The sequence below is a fragment of the Manis pentadactyla genome, chromosome 11 (assembly GCF_030020395.1).
Source record: "Manis pentadactyla isolate mManPen7 chromosome 11, mManPen7.hap1, whole genome shotgun sequence".
Taxonomy (NCBI): Eukaryota; Metazoa; Chordata; class Mammalia; order Pholidota; family Manidae; genus Manis; species Manis pentadactyla.
The window spans coordinates 47,740,039-47,764,222 of NC_080029.1; the positions used below are offsets into that span (position 1 = coordinate 47,740,039).

A 24,184-nucleotide genomic window follows, 5' to 3' on the forward strand; every position below is an offset into this window, starting at 1 on the left:
GAGCAAGGCCGGAACTCTCTAATTCTACGAAGACTGAGAGGTGAGGAAGCTGCAGAAGAAAAGGTGGAAGCCAGCAGAAGTTGGTCCATGAGGCTTAAGGAAAGAAACGTCTCCATAACATTAAAGTGCGAGGGGAAGGAGCAAGTGCTGACACAGAAGCTGAGGTAAGTTATCCAGAAGGTCTAACTAAGGTCATTAATGAAGGTGGTTGCACTAAACAACAGATCTTGAATAGAGACAATATATAGATCTTCAATATAGCTTTCTATTGGAAGAAGATGCCATCTAGGACTTTCACAGCTAGAGAGAAGTCAATGTCTGGCCTCAAAGCTTTCAAGGACAGGCCGATTCTCTTGTTAGGGGCTAATGCAGCTGGTGACTTTAAGTCGAAGCCAATGCTCACTTACCATTCCAGAAATCCTAGACCCCTTAAGAATTAGGCTAAATCTACTCTGCCTGTGCTCTGTAAATGGAACAACAAAGCCTGGATGGCAGCATATCTGCTTACAACATGGTTTACTGAGTCTTTTAAGGCTACTGTTGAGACCTACTGCTCAGAAAAGAAAAGATTCTTTTTGAAAGATTATTGCTCATTTACAATGCATCTGGTCACCCAGGTGACACGCTGATGGAAATGTATAGCAAGTTAATGTTGGTTTCATGCCTGCTAACGTTACATCCATTCTGCAGCCTATGGATCAAGGGGTCATTTCAACTTTCAAGTTGTATTATTTAAGAATTGTATTTTGTAAGGCCATAATTGCCAGATAGATAGCTGTTTCTCTGGAATGATGGATCTAGGCAATGTAAAACCTTCTGGGAAGGATCACCACTCTAAATGCCAATAAGAGCTTGTGACTTATGGAAGCGGTCCAAATATCAACATTAACATGAGTTTGGAAGAAATTAATTCCAACAATAACCATGAGGATGAATAACATTGAGGTGCTAAAGATTTCAGTGGAGGAAATAACTGCAGATGTGGGGGAAACAGCAAGAGAACTAGAATTAGAAGTAGAGCCTGAAGAGGTGACTGAATTGCTGCATCTCATGATAAAATGAATGGATGAGGAGTGGCTTTTTATGGATGAGCAAAAAAAGTGGTATCTTAAGATGGAGTCTACTACTGGTGAGGATGCTGAGAAGATTGTTGAAATCACAGCAAAGAATTTAGTGTGTTATCTGAACTTAGCTGATACAGCAGCAATAGGGGTGGAGAGGATTGATTCCAATTTTGAAAGAACTTCCTCTGTTGGTAAAATGCTATCAAAGAGCATGATATGCTACAGAGAAGGAAGGAAGAGCCCTTTGTCATGAAAGGAAGAGTCAGTCATGTCAGCAAACTTCACTGTTGCTTTACTTTAAGAAATTAGCACACCCATCCCAGCTTTCAGCAAACATCACCCTGATCAGTCAGCAGCTGTCGACACTGAGGCAAGAAGACTGTGACTCACTGAAAACCCAGATGATGGTTAGTATTTTTTTTAACAATAAAGTATTTTAAAATTAAAGTATGTACATTGTTTATTAGAAATAATGTGATTGCACACTCAATAGACTACATATAGTATAACTATAACTTACATACACTGGGAAACCAAGACATTCATTTGACTGGCTTTATTGAGGATATTCCCTTTAATGCAGTAGTTGTCTGGAACCTGGACCTGCAGTGTCTCTGAGGTCTGCCTGTATTGCAGAAATTTAAACATGGGAGGAATATGACCTGATTTTGATTTTAAGGACATTGTGGATGTTATGTGAAGAAGAGACCATGAGCCAGTACAGGATGGGTGTGGTTGGTAAAAGAAAGTAAGGGATCAGTTAGGAGATTATCACAGTCATTCCTGAGAGAGATGGGGTTTTTTGGACGAGGGTGATAGAGTGGATTTGGGGTATTTTTGTGGGGTGGAGTGGGCAAGACTTGCTGATGGATTATAGGAAGGGAGTAAGAAAAAGTGAGGAATTAAAGTAGATATGAAGGTCTTCAGCTTGAGTGGCTTGGTGGTTGCAGTCCCATTTAATAACATGAGGAGCCCTGGGGAAGAGCAGAATAGAGTTCTCTTTTGACCATGTTGAACTGAAGATGCTTGAGAGATGCCCAGAAGGGACTCAGTTAGCTGAGCCATCATTCTCCATTTCCTTTGTCCATATCTCCTCTCTCCCTTTTGCTCCATGTAAACCCAGACACAGAACTCGGCATGTCTCTTAGACTCACTCACACAGAAAAGCACTAAGGAGCAATGTCAACTGAAGATTTCATTTGGGAGATGCAGGAGGCATTCAATGTCATACATCACAGAGCAGTTTAAACTCCAATCAGACAGTTCTTTCCCAGAGGCCCTCCTTGTCCTTGGCTGTGTCTTCACAGGAGTTTTCTACCTCTTGTCTTTTTTCTATGCAGTACACCCAACGTTTCAGGCTCTTTTTTTTCAAATGTATTTCTGCTGTGCACTGACCTCCTTCGGACTGCAAATTCCTCCCTCTGCCATTACAGAGAACTATTCAGCTCTGCCACCTTACCTATACCCAAATTTACATACTCAAACCCATCAGTCTGCTTAGCAAAGAAGGTCTCCCTTTGATACCAAGGCCCATCCACCTGAAGTTTAGAAGCTTTCAGGTTATAAGTGCAAGTAAATGTTTCCTGTTTTAAAAGTATGCATTATATATATATACACATAAAAATTAATGTCTTTGTCATTGTCCTTCAAAATAAAAAATAGTTCTTTAGAGATTAATGGGTAATTGTTCATGAACTGTTTATCATTACACATTTTAGTGTTAGATTGTCTTTTTCCAAAATCACAATCACTGTACTTACGATTTCTTCTTATATAAAAAGATGGTTTTCTTGACTAAGGATGATAAGAATTCCTAGTATTTTTAGTTATTTTGTTGTTGTTGTTATTTTCTTATTCAATCTTCTAAGACCAAAAGATAGATCATATTTCTTGTGTCTAGGTTAGATAATGCAATCCATGATCACATGATCATCTGATGTTTGCACTATTCTTAACAGGTACCGACAAGGTGCCAGGCCCTGTGCTAAATAAATAAGACCAAGTCCTGTCCCCAAGAAGTTTAAATTCTAACAGGAAAGGTTGTGCTCTAGAAAATTTTGAATGATGAGATGTAGGAAAAGGATTATAATTTTACTGTATACTCTGCTTGAGGAATAAGTACTCTCTCCTTATTTCAGAAACCTGCTGCGCAAATAATAGTCACCAATCCAGCCAAACAGAAATCCCTCTTAATGAAGCATTTACTGATATGCAATATTTCTACATTTGCAATGATGCTTGGGAACAGAATTCCCTGCTTTCTCTCTTGTCGTAAGGTTCAACAAACCCAAGAACACTAAGTCAGGGCTTCTGCCAGCCAGCACTGCATTAGGAAGGAGTGTTTATTTGAAACAGTAGCATGTAAATTAAGCATTCCTACATGCTGAACAGGCAGGCAATCCATGTAATTACACCAGGAAGAGATCTGAACTGTGGGGCCACTGAACCTCTTGGCCCCTTTGTCAGTAGGTTGGCATTTCTGTATGGCTGTTAGAATGTTAACTCAGAACATGCAGCCCAGAAAATCATTAGCAGATGATCTGTTAAGTGAGTGCTGAGAACATTTTCTATTTGCTATCCTTTGAAAAACATGAGCTGGTGTCAGGAAATAGCCTCAAAAATACGTGGGCTGGAGATCACTTTTTTTTACAATTGTAATTATAATAATGGCAAAGGTTTTGTACAAAACTGTGTTCGATTCCACCAATAACATTATGTCTTATGTCAGATTTAAGTTAATAAGCCAATAAATGAATTCAGGTTCTATGACAAATATTAGGTGGGCCAGGCATGGGTGACAGTTTTTGTTCTGGATTTGTCATTTGGCTGTCGTCTCTGGAAGAACAACAGGAAGTGCCCGTAGTCAATGGCAGCACACGTTGTCCTGGACACACTAAGTCTCTGGGCACTGCACTGTCAGGGGAAGTCTAGGGAGGGTCACCAGAGCAGTCATGATGAGGTCTCTCTTCAAGGAAACACACCCTAGCTGCTTCCATTGCCTGGAACATTCTCTCTCTCACACACATACACAAGACACACAGGACTTACTTAGTTTATTTTCTCATCATAGAAAACTTAACACATTTATGTATTTAGTCTTTATGAAGTTGCTTCTTACTTTATTTCTCCACATTGACAGACCATTGGTTATTTTATTCTTAAAAATTTCAGACTCATAGGAAGCACAGAAAATAATCTAACAAAGATATAGGTGGTCACTATTCATAACTAAATCATATTAACAATTTATTTGCTTCAGATATTTTTTTTTAGATAATTATTATTTATTGAAGGGTAGTTGATGCACAGTATTACATTACATTAGTTTCAAGTGTACAACACAGTGATAAAACATTTATATACATAATTCTAGGTTCCAGCTATCACCCTACCAAGCTGTTACAATATCTTGACTATATTCCTTATGCTATACATTACATCCCGGTTACTTATTTATTTTACCATTGGAAGTCTGTCCTTTTTTTTTTTTTTTTTTTTTGTGAGGGCATCTCTCATATTTATTGATCAAATGGTTGTTAACGACAATAAAATTCTGTATAGGGGAGTCAATGCTCAATGCACAATCATTAATCCACCCCAAGCCTAATTTTCGTCAGTCTCCAATCTTCTGAGGCATAACAAACAAGTTCTTACATGGAGAACAAATTCTTACATAATGAATAAGTTACATAGTGAACAGTACAAGGGTAGTCATCACAGAAACTTTCGGTTTTGCTCATGCATTATGAACTATAAACAGTCAGTTCAAATATGAATACTCATTTGGTTTTTATACTTCATTTATATGTGGATACCACATTTCTCTCTTTATTATTATTATTTTTAATAAAATGCTGAAGTGGTAGGTAGATACAAGATAAAGGTAGAAAACATAGTTTAGTGTTGTAAGAGAGCAAATGTAGATGATCAGGTGTGTGCCTGTAGACTATGTGTTAATCCAAGCTAGACAAGGGCAATAAAACATCCACGTATGCAGAAGATTTCTCTAAGAACAGGCGGGTGAGGTTCTAAGCCTCACCTCTGTTGATCCCCAATTTCTCACCTGATAACCCCCCTGCGACTGTGCCTGTCTTAGGTTGTTCCTCCCTTGAGGAATCTTACCCGTGTCTGGCTAACCAGTCATCTTCTGGGGCCATACAGGGAAATGTAAAGTTGGTAAGTGAGAGAGAAGCCTTATTGTTTGAAATGGTTAGCTTTTTATTTCTTTGCATATTTATGCCCAGCTTCTATGCCCAGCATTTGTCTTGAGGTATCTTTACCACTTGGAAGAATTATGATACTCGGTAAATTTGATACGAGGCACGAATTCTATTTAAGGGTTGTAATTAGGAAGGAAGAAGAAAAGCTATAGAAGTAGCAGGCGGAAGAAAACATGGGAAGATTGATTATTTCTTTGACATATCTTCTTGTAGAGTAACTTCAGCATGTATAGGTTTTAAGCTACTACTTAAATTGCGCACACACATTAACATAATAGGAGTATAGTTACATAACCAAAGCATATCTGTAATTACCAGCCATCTGCAGTGAAACCAAGAAAACCGGTTAGGCACCTTAGGCATTTGTGAAAACTTATCTATGATGTGGTGGATATTGTCCAACTGAACTTGAACAGTCTGAGAGAAATCAGACAAATTAAAAAAACCCATTCCTGGGGAATGTTCACATCCCTTATGTTCTTTTAACAGTAAATAGTCTGTAGTTGTAAGATTTTGGAGCGCTACAATTTGCACTTCTAATTCTTGGTTGAGTTCCAACAGTATAGATCCAGTCAAATTTGTTGTTTTACTGTATGCACAGGCCAGCTTAGATATCTCCTTCCTCATTCCCATGGCAAGTCCAGGAGCTGGTGGGATGAGTGCATCTACAGCTGTAGCAGTGCGTGGATCTTTGTTGGGGTTTTTTGATGATCATCTTCTGGCATGAGTCTTCCAGAGAGTGCTGATGTTGGAAGTTCTCTTTCATATCGTATCTTAGTTCATTTTCAGGGTAGCCCAATTAGGCTTTGATCTTCTGTATAAACGCAAACAGACCCTTTGCCTACACTTTTATATGCCCTTTATACCCTTGTGTAGAACTCATTGGAGGTTACCACACAGGAACTGCCCTTTTTTTTTGGTTTTTTTTTGTTTTGTTTTTGGTATCACTAATCTACACTTACATGACGAATATTATGTTTACTAGGCTCTCCCCTATACCAGGTCCCCCCTATATACTCCTTTACAGTCACTGTCCATCAGCGTAGCAACCTGTTGTAGAATCACTACTTGTCTTCTCTGTGTTGTACAGCCCTCCCCTTTCTCCCACCCCGCTATGGATGCTAATCTTAATACCCCCCTACTTCTCCCCCCCTTATCCCTCCCTACCCACCCATCCTCCCCAGTCCCTTTCCCTTTGGTACCTGTTAGTCCATTCTTGAGTTCTGTGATTCTGCTGCTGTTTTGTTCCTTCAGTTTTTCCTTTGTTCTTATATTCCACAGATGAGTGAAATCATTTGGTATTTCTCTTTCTCTGCTTGGCTTGTTTCACTGAGCAAAATACCCTCCAGCTCCATCCATGTTGCTGCAAATGGTTGGATTTGCCCTTTTCTTATGGCTGAGTAGTATTCCATTGTGTATATGTACCACCTCTTCTTTATCCATTCATCTATCCATGGACATTTAGGTTGCTTCCAATTCTTGGCTATTGTAAATAGTGCTGCGATAAACATAGGGGTGCCCTGATCTTTCTCATACTTGATTGCTGCATTCTTAGGGTAAATTCCTAGGAGTGCAATTCCTGGGTCAAATGGTAAGTCTGTTTTGAGCATTTTCATGTACCTCCATACTGCTTTCCACAATGGTTGAACTAACTTACATTCCCACCAGCAGTGTAGGAGGGTTCCCCTTTCTCCACAGCCTCGCCAACATTTGTTGTTGTTTGTCTTTTGGATGGCAGCCATCCTTACTGGTGTGAGGTGATACCTCATTGTAGTTTTAATTTGCATTTCTCTGATAATTAGCGATGTGGAGCATCTTTTCATGTGTCTGTTGGCCATCTGTATTTCTTTTTTGGAGAACTGTCTGTTCACTTCCTCTGCCCATTTTTTAATTGGGTTATTTGTTTTTTGTTTGTTGAGGCATGTGAGCTCTTTATATATTCTGGACGTCAAGCCTTTATCGGATGTGTCATTTTCAAATATATTCTCCCATACTGTAGGGATCCTTTTTGTTTTATTGATGGTGTCTTTTGCTGTACAGAAGCTTTTCAGCTTAATATAGTCCCACTTACTCATTTTTGCTGTTGTTTTCCTTGCCCGGGGAGATATGTTCAAGAAGAGGTCACTCATGTTTATGTCTAAGAGGTTTTTGCCTATGTTTTCTTCCAAGAGTTTAATGGTTTCATGACTTACATTCAGGTCTTTGATCCATTTTGAGTTTACTTTTGTATATGGGGTTAGACAATGGTCCAGTTTCATTCTCCTACATGTAGCTGTCCAGTTTTGCCAGCACCATCTGTTGAAGAGACTGTCATTTCGCCATTGTATGTCCATGGCTCCTTTATCAAATATTAATTGACCATATATGTCTGGGTTAATGTCTGGATTCTCTAGTCTGTTCCATTGGTCTGTGGCTCTGCTCTTGTGCCAGTACCAAATTGTCTTGATTACTATGGCTTTATAGTAGAGCTTGAAGTTGGGGAGTGAGATCCCCCCTACTTTATTCTTCTTTCTCAGGATTGCTTTGGCTATTCGGGGTCTCTGGTGTTTCCATATGAATTTTTGAATTATTTGTTCCAGTTCATTGAAGAATGTTGCTGGTAGTTTCATAGGGATTGCATCAAATCTGTATATTGCTTTGGGCAGGATGGCCATTTTGACGATATTAATTCTTCCTAGCCACGAGCATGGGATGAGTTTCCATCTGTTAGTGTCCCCTTTAATTTCTCTTAAGAGTGACTTGTAGTTTTCAGAGTATAGGTCTTTCACTTCTTTGGTTAGGTTTATTCCTAGGTATTTTATTTTTTTTGATGCAGTTGTGAATGGAGCTGTTTTCCTGATTTATCTTTCTGTTGGTTCATTGTTAGTGTATAGGAAAGCCACAGGTTTCTGTGTGTTGATTTTGTATCCTGCAACTTTGCTGTATTCTGATATCAGTTCTAGTAGTTTTGGGGTGGAGTCTTTAGGGTTTTTTATGTATAGTATCATGTCATCTGCAAATAGTGACAGTTTAACTTCTTCTTTACCAATCTGGATTCCTTGTATTTTTTTGTTTTGTCTGATTGCTGTGGCTAGGACCTCCAGTACTATGTTAAATAACAGTGGGGAGAGTGGGCATCCCTGTCTAGTTCCTGATCTCAGAGGAAAAGCTTTGAGCTTCTCACTGTTCAATATAATGTTGGCTGTGGGTTTATCATAGATGGCCTTTATTATGTTGAGGTAGTTGCCTTCTATTCCCATTTTGCTGAGAGTTTTTATCATGAATGGATGTTAAATTTTGTCAAATGCTTTTTCAGCATTTATGGAGATGATCATGTGGTTTTTGTCTTTCTTTTGGTTGATGTGGTGGATGATGTTGATGGACTTTTGAATGTTGTACCATCCTTGCATCCCTGGGATGAATCCCACTTGGTCATGGTGTATGATCCTTTTGATGTATTTTTGAATTCGGTTTGCTAATATTTTGTTGAGTATTTTTGCATCTATGTTCATCAGGGATATTGTTCTGTAGTTTTCTTTTTTGGTGGGGTCTTTGCCTGGTTTTGGTATTAGGGTGATGTTAGCTTCATAGAATGAGTTAGGGAGTATCCCCTCCTCCTCTATTTTTTGGAAAACTTTAAGGAGAATGGGTATTATGTCTTCCCTGTATGTCTGATAAAATTCCGAGGTAAATCCATCTGGCCCAGGGGTTTTGTTCTTTGGTAGTTTTTTGATTACTGCTTCAATTTCGTTGCTGGTAATTGGTCTGTTTAGATTTTCTGTTTCTTCCTTGGTCAGTCTTGGAAGGTTGTATTTTTCTAAGAAGTTGTCCATTTCTCCTAGGTTTCCCAGCTTGTTAGCATATAGGTTTTCATAGTATTCTCTAATAATTCTTTGAATTTCTGTGGGGTCTGTCGTGATTTTTCCTTTCTCGTTTCTGATACTGTTGATTTGTGTTGACTCTCTTTTCTTCTTAATAAGTCTGGCTAGAGGCTTATCTATTTTGTTTATTTTCTCGAAGAACCAGCTCTTGGTTTCATTGATTTTTGCTATTGTTTTATTCTTCTCAATTTTATTTATTTCTTCTCTGATCTTTATTATGTCCCTCCTTCTGCTGACCTTAGGCCTCATCTGTTCTTCTTTTTCCAATTTCGATAATTGTGACATTAGACCATTCATTTGGGATTGCTCTTCCTTTTTTAAATATGTTTGGAATTGCTATATACTTTCCTCTTAAGACTGCTTTTGCTGTGTCCCACAGAAGTTGGGGCTTAGTGTTGTTGTTGTCATTTGTTTCCATATATTGCTGGATCTCCATTTTGATTTGTTCATTGATCCATTGATTATTTAGGAGCATGTTGTTAAGCCTCCATGTGTTTGTGAGCCTCTTTGCTTTCTTTGTACAGTTTATTTCTAGTTTTATGCCTTTGTGGTCTGAAAAGTTGGTTGGTAGGATTTCAATCTTTTGGAATTTTCTGAGGCTCTTTTTGTGGCCTAGCATGTGGTCTATTCTGGAGAATGTTCCATGTGCACTTGAGAAGAATGTATATCCTGTTGCTTTTGGATGTAGAGTTATGTAGATGTCTATTAGGTCCATCTGCTCTACTGTGTTGTTCAGTGCTTCCGTGTCCTTACTTATTTTCTGCCCAGTGGATCTATATCCTTTGGGGTGAGTGGTGTGTTGAAGTCTCCTAGAATGAATGCATTGCAGTCTATATATCCCCCTTTAGTTCTGTTAGTATTTGTTTCACATATGCTGGTGCTCCTGTGTTGGGTGCATATATATTTAGAATGGTTATATCCTCTTGTTTGACTGAGCCCTTTATCATTATGTAGTGTCCTTCTTTATCTCTTGTTACTTTCTTTGTTTTGAAGTCTATTTTGTCTGATATTAGTACTGCAACCCCTGCTTTCTTCTCACTGTTGTTTGCTTGAAATATGTTTTTCCATCCCTTGACTTTTAGTCTGTACATGTCTTTGGGTTTGAGATGAGTTTCTTGTAAGTAGCGTATAGATGGGTCTTGCTTTTTTATCCATTCTGTTACTCTGTGTCTTTTGATTGGTGCATTCAACCCATTAACATTTAGGGTGACTATTGAAAGATATGTACTTATTGCCATTGCAGGCTTTAAATTCGTGGTTACCAAAGGTTCAAGGTTAGCCTGTTTAGTATCTTACTGCCTAACTTAGCTCGCTTATTGAGCTGTTATATACACTGTCTGGAGATTCTTTTCTTCTCTCCTTTCCTGTTCCTCCTCCTCGATTCTTCATATGTTGGGTGTTTTGTGCTGTGCTCTTTCTAGGAGTGCTCCCATCTAGAGCAGTCCCTGTAAGATGTTCTGTAGAGGTGGTTTGTGGAAAGCAAATTCCCTCAGCTTTTGTTTGTCTGGGAATTGTTTAATCCCACCGTCATATTTGAATGATAGTCGTGCTGGATACAGAGTCCTTGGTTCAAGGCCCTTCTGTTTCATTGTATGAAATATATCATGCCATTCTCTTCTGGCCTGTAGGATTTCTGTTGAGAAATCTGATGTTAGCCTGATGGGTTTCCCTTTATAGGTGACGTTTTTCTCTCTAGCTGCCTTTAACACTCTTTCCTTGTCCTTGATCTTTGCCATTTTAATTATTATGTGTCTTGGTGTTGTCCTTCTTGAATCCTTTCTGTTGGCGGTTCTGTGTATTTCCGTGGTCTGTTCGATTATTTCCTCCCCCAGTTTGGGGAAGAGAATTCAGCAATTATTTCTTCTAAGATACTTTCCATCTCTTTTCCTCTCTCTTCTTCTTCTGGGACCCCTATAATACTGATATTGTTCCTTTTGGATTGGTCACACTGTTCTCTTAACATTGTTTCATTCCTGGAGATCCTTTTATCTCTCTCTATGTCAGCTTCTATGCATTCCTGTTCTCTGATTTCAATTCCATCAATGGCCTCTTGCATCCTAACCATTCTGCTTATAAACCCTTCCAGAGTTTGTTTCATTTCTGCAATCTACTTTCTGGCATCTGTGATCTCCCTCCGGACTTCATCCCATTTCTCTTGTGTATTTCTCTGCATCTCTGTCAGCATGTTTATGATTCTTATTTTGAATTCTTTGTCAGGAAGACTGGTTAGGTCTGTCTCCTTCTCTGGTGTTGTCTCTGTGATCTTTGTCTGCCTGTAGCTTTGCCTTTTAATGGTGATAGGAATAGTTTGCAGAGCTGGGACGAGTGACGGCTGGAAGGACTTCCTTTCTTGTTGGTTTGTGGCCCTCCTCTCCTGGGAGAACAGCGACCTCTAGTGGCTTGTGCTGCGCAGCTGCGCGCAGTCAGGGTTTCTGCTTCCTGCCGGGCTGCTATGGAGTTAATCTCCGCTGTTGCTGTGGGCGTGGCCTGGGTCGGGCAGCTACTCCAAAGTGGTGGAGTCGCGTTGGAGCAGGAGCGGCTGGGAGGCTATTTATCTCCGTAAGGGGCCTCCCTGCTCCCTGCAGCCCAGGGGTTAGGGTGCCCAGAGATCCCCGGATTCCCTACCTCTGGATAAAGTGTCCCGCCCTGCCTCTTTAAGACTTCCAAAAAGCACCCGCCGAAACAAAACAACGACCACAAAAAAAAAAAAAAAAAAAAAAGAAAAAAATTTTTTAATTAAAAAAAAAAGGTGGTCGCTCGTTTTTCTTTATTCTCTGGTGCCAGCCTCAGGCGTCTGCTCACTGGTCTTGCTGCCCTGTTTCCCTAGTATTGGGGTCCCTATCCCTTTAAGACTACCAAAAAGTGCTTGTCAAAAAAAAAAAAAATTGGCGCTTGCTTTTCTGGTGTCCTCCTACGCCAGGCCACCGGTGCCCGCTCACTGTTCTTGCTGCCCTGTTTCCCTAGTATTGGGGACCCTATCCCTCTAAGGCTTCCAAAAAGCGCTCGCCAAAACAAAACAGCAAAAAAGCAAAAAAAAAAAAAAATGGTCGCGCGCTTTTCTTATGTCCTCCGGCACCCGGCCTCCAGTGCCCGCTCACTGTTCTTGCTGCCCTGTTTTCCTAGTATCGAGGGCCCTGCACTCTGGCCCGGATGGCTGGGTCTGGGTGTTCGGCAGTCCTGGGCTCCGTCTCCCTCCCGCTCTGCCTATTCTTCTCCCGCCGGGAGCTGGGGTGAGGGGCGCTCGGTTCCCGCCGGGCCGGGGTTTGTATCTTACCCCCTTCGCGAGGCGCTGGGTTCTCTCAGGTGCGGATGTGTTCTGGATATTGTCCTGTGTCCTCTGGTCTTTATTCTAGGAAGGGTTGTCTTTGTTATATTTTCATAGATATATGTGGTTTTGGGAGGAGATTTCCGCTGCTCTACTCACGCTGCCATCTTCCGCCCCTCCTCTGCTTCAGATATTTTTAAGACATAAAAATTAAAAACGATGGTGTTTTTTCATATTTAAAACACCTTTATTGAGGCACATTTTGCATATCATATTAACCATTTCAAGTGTACAATTCAATGATTTATTTTTAATTAATGTATCATTGATATACAATCTTATGGAGGTTTCTCATGAACAACATTGTGGTTTCAGCATTCACCCATATTATCAAATCCTTCCCTCTCCTCCCCCAATTGCAGTCACTGTCCATCAGTGAAGTAAGATGCTGCAGAGTCATTACTTGTCTTCTCTGTGCTATACTGTCTTCCCTGTAAAGTACCTATATTGATAGTGCTAATTATAGTGTCCCTTAATCCTCTTCTCCCTCCTTTCCACCTGCTCTCCCCTACCCCTCCCTTTGGTAACTGCTAGTCCCTTCTCAGAATCTGTGAGTCTGCTGCTGTTTTGTTCCTTTAGTTTTGCTTTGTTGTTGTGAACAAAGTGAGTGAAATCATTTGGTACTTGTCTTTCTCTGACTGGCTTATTTCACTGAGCGTGATACCCTCTAGTTCCATCCACGTTGTTGCAAATGGTAGGATTTGTTTTCTTCTTATGGCTGAATAATATTCCATTGTGTATATGTACCACCTCTTCTTTATCCATTCATCCACTGATGGACACTTAGGTTGCTTCCATATCTTGGCTATTGTAAATAGTGCTGCAATAAACATAGGGGTGCATATGTCTTTTTGAATCAGGGATCCTTTTTTCTTTGGGTAAATTCTTAGGAGTGGAATTACTGGGTCAAATGGTATTTCTATTTTAATTTTTTTGAGGAACTCCATACTGTTTTCCACAATGGTTGAACTAGCTTACATTCCCACCAACAGTGCAGGAGGGTTCCCCTTTCTCCACAGCCTCATCAGCATTTTGTTGTTTCTGAGATAATGGTCTTTTTGTGCTGTTTCATTCCCCTCCTTCCATCCCCCAGAGACAACTACCATTGAAAGGTTATTGGGTATCCTTTCCTTCTAAGATTTTTTAGCTACTACAGATTCTGCATTGATAACATTTGGTTCACTTTTGTATGTTTTTAAAGTTTACCCAAATATCAGTTTATCCTATAAGTCAATCTGAAACTCAGCTTTTTTTCACTTAACATTGTTTTTGAGATCTATCCATAGGGAAACATTTAGATCTAGTTTAGCCATTAATTCTAACAAATGGGAGACTATTCTGCAGTTAATTTAACTATTTAAAGTTCTTTTCTCCCCTCCCCTTTTTGGCAATAACAAACAATTCTATTGTGAGCATATATGTACATGTCTCCTTGCATCAAAGTAATAATCTCTATGGTATATTTCTGGAAGTGCAATTGCTGGTGAGAACAATATATGGATTTTCAACTTTATCAGCTATTATCAAATTGGTCTCCAATGTGCATACTATGGGCCATGTGTCAGAAAGTCTATTTCCTTACATCCTCACTAGTAGCAGATATTATCACACTTTTAAAGTATTATTTGTCCAATAGGGTACAAGATGTGTTTTCATTTGCATTTTCCTGATGACTGATGACGCTGAACATTTTTTCATACTTTTTTGGCCATTTAGGTTCTTTTTTCCATAAATTGCCTGATCATGTCCTTGCCCATTTTTCCATTGTGTCATTTGTATTTTCACAGATCTATAGAAATTATTATTTATATTCCTGGTACTATGCTTTTTGGCCACATGGGTGGCAAAGGTCTTTTAGAGTTTGGATGGTCTTTTTACATTATGGTGTCTTTTGTTCTGTAAGAATATTTTAATATGTACAATGTACCATTTGTGCTTTCTTTAAATTGTAGAAAAATACACATAGCATAAAATTTACCATAAGTGACATTTTAGTACATTCACAATGATGGAATTGTCATCACTATCTAGTTCCAGAATATCTCATCCCTCCAAAAGTCACCCCATCCCATTAAGCAGTCACTCCCTATTCTCCAACTCCAGGCCCTGGCAACCACTAATCTGCTTTATGCCTACATGAATTTGCTCCCTCTGGATATTTCATATGAATGGAACTATATAATATGTGACATTTTGTGACCGACTTCTTTCCCTTGGCATACTGTTTTAAGGTTCATCTATGTTGTAGCAGGATCAGTACTTCATCCCTTTTCTATGACTGAATTGTTTTGATTTGTATGTATATATACCACATCATGTTTATTCATTCACCAGTTAGCAGAAATTTGGATTGTTTCCACCTTTTGGGCTATTGTGAATAGTGCTGCTATGAATATTGGCATAAGGTATCTGTTTGAGTCCTTGTTTTCAATTCTGGGGTATATTCCTAGGAGTGTAATTGTTGGGTCATATGGGAATTCTGTTTAGCTTTATGAGAAACACCCAAAATATCTTCCACAATAGCTGCACCACTTTATACTCCTACCAGCAATGTATGAAGTTTCCAATTTCTCTACATCTTTACCAACACTTACTATATTCCATTAAGTATTATTATTATTATTGTAGCCATTACAGTGGGTGTGAGCATATCTCATTATGGTTTTGAGTTGCATTTTCCTAATGGTTAATGATGTTGAGCATCTTTTCACACACTTGTTGGCAGTTTTTATATCTTCTTTGGAGAAACATCTATTCAAGTCCTTTGCCCATTTTTAAAATGAAAAATGAAGTGTTTGTCTTTTTGTTCAGTTGTCACAGCTCTTTATATATTCAGGATATTAGATGCTTATCAGATATATGATTTGCAAATATTTCTCCCATTGTATAGGTTCTTTTCACTTTCTCGATAATTGTCATTTGATGCACAGAACTTTTTAATCTTGATGAAGTCCAATTTATCTATTTTTTTCTTTTGTTGCTTGTGCTTTTGATGTCTTATCTAAGAAACCATTGTTATATCTAAGGCCATGAAGACTTATACCTATTTTTTTCCAAGATTTTATGGTTTTAGCTCTTCTATTGAGGTTTTGGTCCATTTGAGTTAATTTTTATATAATCAAACTTTCTTATAGAGGTATAGAAATTGTTTCTATATTCTCAGTACTAGTGCTTTTTTTGTTACATGATGGCAAAGGCCTATTAGGGATTGTGGTTTGTCTTTTTACTTTATTCATAGTGTCTTTTGTTGTGTAGGAGTATTACATTTTAATGTATATGATTTGTGCCTTTTGGGTCTATTTAAATCTCTTTCTGAAGTCATAAAATTATTTGCCTCAATTTTTATATTTTCCTCATTTTTAGGTCCATACAATTTATCTGGAATTTATTTATATATATATGGTAGGGTAGGGACCTAGTTACTTTTTTTCCCTACATGGATAGCTAATTGTCTTAATAGTGTTTATTGGCTTTCCCTCCTAATTTGCAATACTACCTTGATTATATACCAACTTATCACATATAATAGACTATTTGGGGTTCTTCTCCCTTCCCACCTGATTTTAGTTTCCATAGCTTTAATTATAAGTCTTAGTATCTGGTATGGCAAATCCTCTGTCCTGGTTCTTCTACAAAATTACCTTGGTGTGATAGACAAAATAATGCCCCCGACACTGACCCCAATGACCACATCCTAATTTCTGGAACCTTTCACCTTACCTGGTGAATGGGACTTTGCAGAGGTGATTAAGTCAATGATCCTGAGATGGAGAAATGGTCCTGTATTACCCAGGTGGCCTCAATGTAATCACAAGCGTCCTTTAAGAGGAAGGCAAGAAGGTCAGAATCAGAGAAGGAGATAAGATAATGGAAGCACGGGTCAGAGTGATATAGCCATGAGCCAAGGAAAGCAGACAGTCTCTAGAAACAGAAAAGGCAAGGGATGGATTTCCCCCTTAGCACCTCTTGAAGGAACACAGCGCTGCTGACACCTTTTTAGTCTTCTAAGACTCTTGAACTTCTAACCTCCAGAATAGTGTGATAATAGATTTGTGTTGTTTTAAGTTGCTAATTTGTAGTAATTTGTTACAACAGCAATAGGAAACTAATACACTTGGTTAGTCTTGCTCTTTTTCTCCCAAATGAATTTCAAAATAACTTTATTAAGGTCTACACACCACAAATCCTTCAAGAAGTATTGATCAGAATTGCATGGCATTTATAGACACATTTGGAGGAATTAATATCTGTACATTATTAAGTCTTCCCATTCATGAACATAATATATCTGTACACTTGGCCAGTGTTTTATGACTTTCAATTAAGTACTGTAGTACTATCTCCATAAAGGATTTTTATATCTTTCTGATTTATGCTGAGATACCTTATAGTTTTTGTTGTTCATGGGACAGAATTTTAAAAAATGATATTTCCTCATTTGTCATTGTTCATATATATAGGAACACTTTACATTTTTCCAAATTGATTTTTCAAGCAAACTTGCTGAACTTTGAAAAAATTATTCTAATAATTTGCCTAAAGCACCTATTGGATTTTCCAATGAAGTGAAAAATATCCCTGGAAGGAGCAATAAGCCAAATAAATCTTAGTAACAGTATTACCTTTTTTCTAGGATCCGTTTTATCAGTCTAGGATATCCAGGATAGATACCTGGGATACCTTTTATCAGGCTCCCACCACCTCCTCAAGAATGATAGGTAATCATTATTTACAAATAATGTGTTTCTGTCCTTCATACTTGTTACTGTTTCTTGTCTCAGTGGCATCGGGTCAGGCTGCCAGTCCCATGGGGTAGGGCAGTGTTAGGGTTTCCTCCTTGTTCATGTCAACTGGCCTTGTTTTTTAAAATAAAATAATTAAATTAAATTAAAATAAAATAAAATAAAATAAAATAGCCCCCTCCCCTCATTTTGAATAATGAAACAACCTGTACTGTTCTGGGAACAGCTTGTCCAAACCATGGATTCCAGCTACCTCTTTACACTGTCAGCTCTACAAAGACCTTTTTAGAATGAGCCTCCATCTTTGTACCATTTGTTTTCCTTGGCCCAAACCCAGACTTCTTGGGAAAGTTGGTAGGCTTATCCTTATAAACCTGTTTATAGTATGAAGTTAAAAATATTCCCAAAGGGAGCAATAGGCCAAATAAATCCAAGTAACAGTATTGCCTCTTTTCTAGGACCTCTTTTGTCAGTCTAGGATATTCAGGATAGATACCTGGGATATCTTTGATCGGGTTCCCACCACCTCTTCAATGATGTGAGTGGTACACTCTTGGAGCAGCACATAAACCTGGCCCAGGATTCAAACAAGCTGAAGGAGAAAATCTAGCTCCTATTGGAGGTACAGTGGGCCCGGCTTCTGCCCCACGGAGATCACCTCCTCCTGGAGGTGGAAAACTGGGGGCCCAGCCACTGCCTTCCCATACTAACGAAGTGAGCAGCTGAATCTGCAACAATGTGCATGAGCCGCAACGTGCTGACCTAACACCAGCTTTCTAAGCTTAAACAAGGCTTCCGCTTCACTTCCGCCTTCAAAATCGGGCAAAAATTTCTCTTGTGGCCAACGTGAACCCAGTGAAGGGACTCTGGGAAATAAATTTCCAGCATAACTACATTGACAATAAAGAGCCACCACAAGTGTTGTCTTGCTAGGTAGTCAGGAAGTATTTTATGTATATTTTATCATCTTGACTGTATGCTGAATACCTTCACCAGGCCAAATTTAGAATTTTTTAATGAAAGTCAATTAAAGGTTCATTTGAAAAATATTTCTTATGCTCCAACATGGGACACTGTCCATTATATTTTCCAGAGTCTCTCCCAGTCGACAGTTAAGTTTTTCTTTCCTTATTTATATTAGATAGCCAATGTCTACCACATCATCATCACAATAGACAGGCAAAAATAATAACAAATTAAAATATATATATAATTACACAAATTATTGTGTTGCATATGTGATTGACCATTGTAACTTTGCCCAGATCCTTTTCCAAAGCACATGGGTTACCAAAAATAAAAACAGCATATTTCTACAAGTATGTTTGATTTTCACAGGACTTTCCAAAGAAAAGTCCAAAGAAGAATCCTTTTAATCAACACTTCCATTTCTGGGGAGAAGAATATTTTTTATTTATTGATGTTTGGAAACAAATATACAGTCATAATGATCTCTTCACAATGAAAGTACAAGTTCTCATCTTACGTGTGTATTTGCTAATTTCTCTTTTGGGTTTATTTTTCAGCCAAAGCTAGATGCCCATGTTGTCCCTGACTCTTGGTTAAGAATTATTCACTTAAAATAAATTGTCTGAATGCAAAAGAAAACTTTTGGATAAAGACTTAAAGTGGAAGACTACTGAAAAGTTTTCATATATGACATCTGGCCTAGTTTATTATTTATGTCACTATTTTGAGATTTTTTTTATCTTGAATTCTTAGGAAACTCAAGCTATAGCTTCCAGTTTTAACATGGGGCATATTGTTCATTAGCATAAGAAATGTAGATGCCTATCAGATGTCAGTTTTATTTCAATTTGTCTTGAGAAAATTTCATGTATAATAATGTATTTAAGTATAACACCACTATTTCTGAGATATAATTTATACTCTCAAAATCTTCCAGGAATATATAATTTTGTGACTGACCAAACTGGGCTTCCTTATTTAAAGCTCTTGCTGAGTGAAAAGATGATATAATAGATTCTCAGAGATACATCTGACTGACCCAGTGTTGAATGTTTTTGTTTTCTTAAAAGTTGGATAACATTTATAAGATTATTTGCAGGGGGATAAACAACCAATCTCAAGCATATTTTCCTACCTGTATTCAATTTCTTTTATAAATTTAGATCATGGTATAATTACACAGGTATTGGTGTGATGTATATTATCTTATAATTAGGATCTCAAACTACAGTTGATATGGAATGGGATAAGTTCCTTTTCATAAATTAAAAGAAAGTATTTTAAAGGTATGTGCTGAGAAGGACATATAGTTTCAGAGAAAAAGCATAGGCAGGGTTAGTTGCAGCTGCTCTAACCTGTTTTAACAAAGGGTTACAACCATATTACTGACCATATTATTGGTCAATATGTTGAATTAGTTTGTTTTTCGTTAATGTCATGAGAGGAACAGGAGGTCAGTAATGAACAGCACGTTTGAACAGCACGGGGTTGGAAGTCAATGCTCTATAAATATGGGCTCCTAATAACACGATCAGATTTTCATTAAAAAAAAGCAATAATGATAATTACAGGCAATTTACAAAAGCACTTAATGTGTCAGACATTGCTCTAAGTATTTTATGAGACATATCATTTGATTCTTTCAGAAATTCCGTGAGGAGGGCAAGTACTGCCCACCTGATTGCGGTGAAAAAAGAGGCTTAGAAAGGCTAGTTAACTTGCCCAGGGTTACAAAGTAAGTGGCAAAGGTGGGGTTTGAAAGTCCAACTTCAAAGTCCAAGCTTTATGCCAACCGCTGTGTTGTTCTGCCTCCAAGGCCAATACCCCCTGGCAGCAGGGTGGAGGATGGGCCGGGGAGGGGCGAGCGCTAAACACAGCGAGGCAGTTCTGACTAATTTCCTGACAACCTGCTCCCTCACCTGGGCATCCTGTTACATAGTCTCCAGAGTAAACACAATCCTTCCATACTGTTTAGCATAGATTTATGATCGACAGGAAAAGTGAGCAGCTTTCCCTTGAGGACAAGGTCTTATGGAAATTTACCTTTAAGAATAATTACTCTGCACTTGTGAGATTCAAAACTAGGCTGTATCTGTGCAGAGCAAATGGAGACACGAGAAATTTGAAGTAAAAACTAATATATTAGATGTCAACCCTACTTCAATTAAAAATTTAAAAAAAGAAGGTTCAAATAAGTCTATTTTATAGTTAAGAATGAACTTGTAATTCCGAGGAAGCTGCAAAAGCCCAGAAATTCAAGGAATCGTGGTATAATGTTGGGCCTCTCTGGTGGTTAAACCATGTTTTATTTTGGTTAGGATAATTTTCTTCTAACATATCTGAAGTTATCACTAAGTTGATGCTGAAATAACTCTATTTTCCCGAAAATAACTCATGAAAATTTAAATAACAATTCATAATTGTAAATTTGTTTGATTTTGTTTTCCTAATGGGAACATGGTGATAGATATATAAATTCTTTAAGCCACACCGTTAGCATCATATTAATGCTTAGCCCAATGTGTTTTGGTGAGCAGGTTGAAAATATAAGAAAGATTAAGATAGCAACACTTATTAGGAGCAGCTTCCTGGACCATCTTATTCCCTAGCCAGTAAGGTATCTATCATTACTGTTTAGTTTTGTTTTCGTTTCATAGACACCCATTCAGTCAAAGCTCAAAAACAAAATAATGAGGAAAAATGAATCAGAGTGATTGAAATTAGATTCTGATTTTAGTTTACCTTGTTAATTTCTCCCTATGTACAAAAAAATATGAACTTTTTGGTTTTCTTCCTTTTGTAGGGAGAGTGCCTGCTGTTTCAGTTTTTAATTTTTAAAATGTGGGAACAATCATTAACTCCAGAATCACTGGACACACAGTGCACATAACTTTTTTTCCTTGAATTATTTGAGATTACGTTTCAGATGTGATGTATCATCACCCCTGAATATTTTGGTGTGCTTCCAAAGACATTCTCCTACGTAACCACAGTATAATAACCAAAATCAAGAAGTTAACATTGATGCATTACTACCATTTATTCCTCAAAACCCATTTAAGTTCGCTAGTTGTCCCAATAGAGGTCTTTACAGCAACAGGAGCTAGCTCAGGATCATGTGCTACAGTTAATGGTTCCGTCCCTTTAGTTTTTGCCATTCTAGGAGAGCGCCTCACTCTTTGTTGATTTTCTTTGATCCTGACTCTTTAGAAGATTACAAACCAGTCATTTTGTAGAATACCGTTCAATTTGGGTTAGTCCAGTGTTTCATTATGATTGGATTCAGGTTATGAAACTCTGATAGGAAGAAATATCACCAAAGTGACACAATGTTCTTATTACATCCTATCTTCTGGCTCACAATTCAAATTGGTTCCATTCTTGATGATGTTTAGTTTGATCCTCTGATTAAATTAATGTATTACAGGATATACCACTGTAAAGTTACCCTTACTCTTTCTCTTTTATAATTAATAGTTATTTTATTAGAGGTATTTTGAAACTGTATAAATATCCTGTTTAGGGTCACTCTTTTCTTGAGCATTTCCTTATTTCCTTGAGCAATAAGATGTTCCTGGTTTGTCTTATAATTTCTCTGTTCCTGGCCTGGAATCCCACTTTTCTCCAAAGATGCCTAGTTCCTTTAAAGGGAAGTGGCATTTAAAAATCAAGATCCATGAGATAGGTATACTCATTGCTGCTAGATGGGGAAGGCAGTTGCTAATCCAAGTCTCAGTGCACAAAACTAGAGAACTTACACACACAAACACAACTATATTTATCTGTATATGTTGAAAAATGTAAGTTCATACCAATACCTCCAATTCCAATCTAACACTAGTGTTCATTCTACTTTTCTTGTTCTATTTCTCTTAACAGTGACAAACCTGATTTCCATTATGCTTAATATATTTGCTTGTTTGATAAATCCTTCTGTTTATAACCATCACGCTCTCCCCACACTTCCTTCTTTCTGCTCAAGCTTTCACTCGCCAGTCTGAGCCCCATGCTTCCCCATGTGGATGCCATCCTCACTCTGTTTGGGCTCTGGCAGCCCACACTGGCACCCTCAGCCAGCACACGCCTGCCCTGCTCAGGTCCTAAACCCTGTCACTGGGCCGTCTCCTTGCAATGCCCTACCCTCCCACTCGGGTTCTGACTCCCTGCGCCAGTTCCCCGCCTGTGTGGATAGCCTCATCGTTCCCCGTGGGCTCGGATAACCCATGCAGGCTGTCCCTCTGGATGGACACTCTCTTTACTTCTTATTCTGTTCGGGCTCCTTCACCCTGAGGCCAGGTTATCCTCTCTCACCCTGTTTGGCTTGTGACTCCTCACACCTTCACTCCCACTGTGTGGATATCACCTCCTCAGCCACTTTGGACTCTGATGCCCCAATCCAGGTTGACTTTCTCTGAGGACACGCCCCTCAGTCCACTGGGGCACCATATCCCAGTGGTGCCGCCCCTATGCCAACACATCTCTACCCTGCTCCGGCTCTCACATTGCCCACTGCAGAAGCCTCCAGTTCTCTGCCCCGCCTAATGGGTTTAGGATTGAGCTGTTCAAACAGGAGGGGAGAGAAAGAGGAGTAGGAAGATGAACTATTTGAAGTCTTTCAGAGATGATTAGAGATTGCATCCTTGACATTAGCCTTTCATTCATTCATTCAACTATATATATATATATGCATATATATATACACATAGGCATCTACTATATACCAGACACCACCCTAGGTATAGCAAATATGGTGGTGATAAAGATAGACAAGGTCCATGCCCATGGAGCTTTCATTCCAATGAAATATTGTCAGGAATAGAGGGTGACTATAGGTTTCCATTTCTGACGGATCAGTAGACCAATCCCTGGACTTGAAATCAGACAATGGTTTATTTATTTATTTATTTTACTTTTCCTTAAATATTGTGTGATCTTGAGCTAGTTGCTTTGAACATCTATTTTGCCATCTGTAAAATGGGGAGAGTTATTTTAAAGGTTAAATAAGATTCATATATAAAACAACCAAAACATACTATAGAATCTTTTTCAAAGTATGTTAAGAATAATGTACTGAGTAAATTAAAAAAATGGAAGGCCCTGAAATCTATAAGAAACAATTCCAAGTATATGGGATGTCTGGCTGCTGTAAGATACCATAACATAGGCATCAAAGCAAAACAGACAATTACTCTGTTCTCCTTCCTGAAACTCATGTTCTGGTGCAAGGAGAGAGACCATGAATGTTATAAATACTTCAGCCTTGAGGTGGGTTTAAGGTCATTCATACTGGAAAGTGATAGAGTAGGGTAAAGGGAATGGGGGTCCGGGGGTGGGGTGCAAACTTAAGAAGGCTGGTCAGTGAAGGCCTCAAAGAGAAAGAGTCACTAGAGTAAAATTCTGAAGGAAGTGTGGAAGGAAAAAGTAAGCCATGGCTGTCTGGGGGACGAGCTTTTATTCCAGGCGGAGACAGCAACTGGACAAGTGACCCTGAAATGGGAGCTTGCTGGTGTGCACCAAGCACACTGTGCTGGGTTGGGCGGCTGGAGTCAAGGAGCAGGGGAGAGAAGGGGAGGGACTAAGGATGGGGACATGACGGGGAGCAAGTCGTCACCAATAGACGTCTGCATTCCAATCCCCAGTTTCACCACTCTTACTTAACTTTTCAGTGTGTTGGTTTAAAAATAAAGCTATCAGTTTTTTTTCCCCCTTCATGTGATTCGTCTCCTAATCCAAAATTCCTATTACAAAGGATTCTAAATAGTAGTATTTTTAACATGCTCAAGTGAATAAACCAGAGGCAAGATATTAATTTAAAAGATCTTTAATCCTCATAACACAGGACAATTGTATTTCCTCACTTAGTATTACTTTGCAACCATTGTGATTCACTATAACTCTGTAGAAGGAAGACAGGAACCTGACTTTGCACCTTCCTTAGTTTTCCAAACTGGCATTTCCTGGAAATATTGAACATCTGAGCTGGTATTTCCTCTCAGAAGTCAGT

The 24,184-nt window shown here is 38.6% G+C and overlaps 1 protein-coding gene across 1 annotated transcript in view; it reads right to left on the minus strand.

Moving 5' to 3' along the window:
- Window positions 1–15,580: 15,580 nt before the first annotated feature.
- The window catches only part of PTGER2 (prostaglandin E receptor 2), a 35,501-nt gene continuing 26,897 nt past the window's right edge, over window positions 15,581–24,184 (minus strand). The window contains exon 2 of the mRNA XM_057488465.1: window positions 15,581–16,288. Within this exon, the coding sequence (XP_057344448.1) occupies window positions 16,217–16,288 (72 nt within the window). The 3' untranslated portion in view covers window positions 15,581–16,216. The remainder of the gene's footprint in view (window positions 16,289–24,184) is intronic.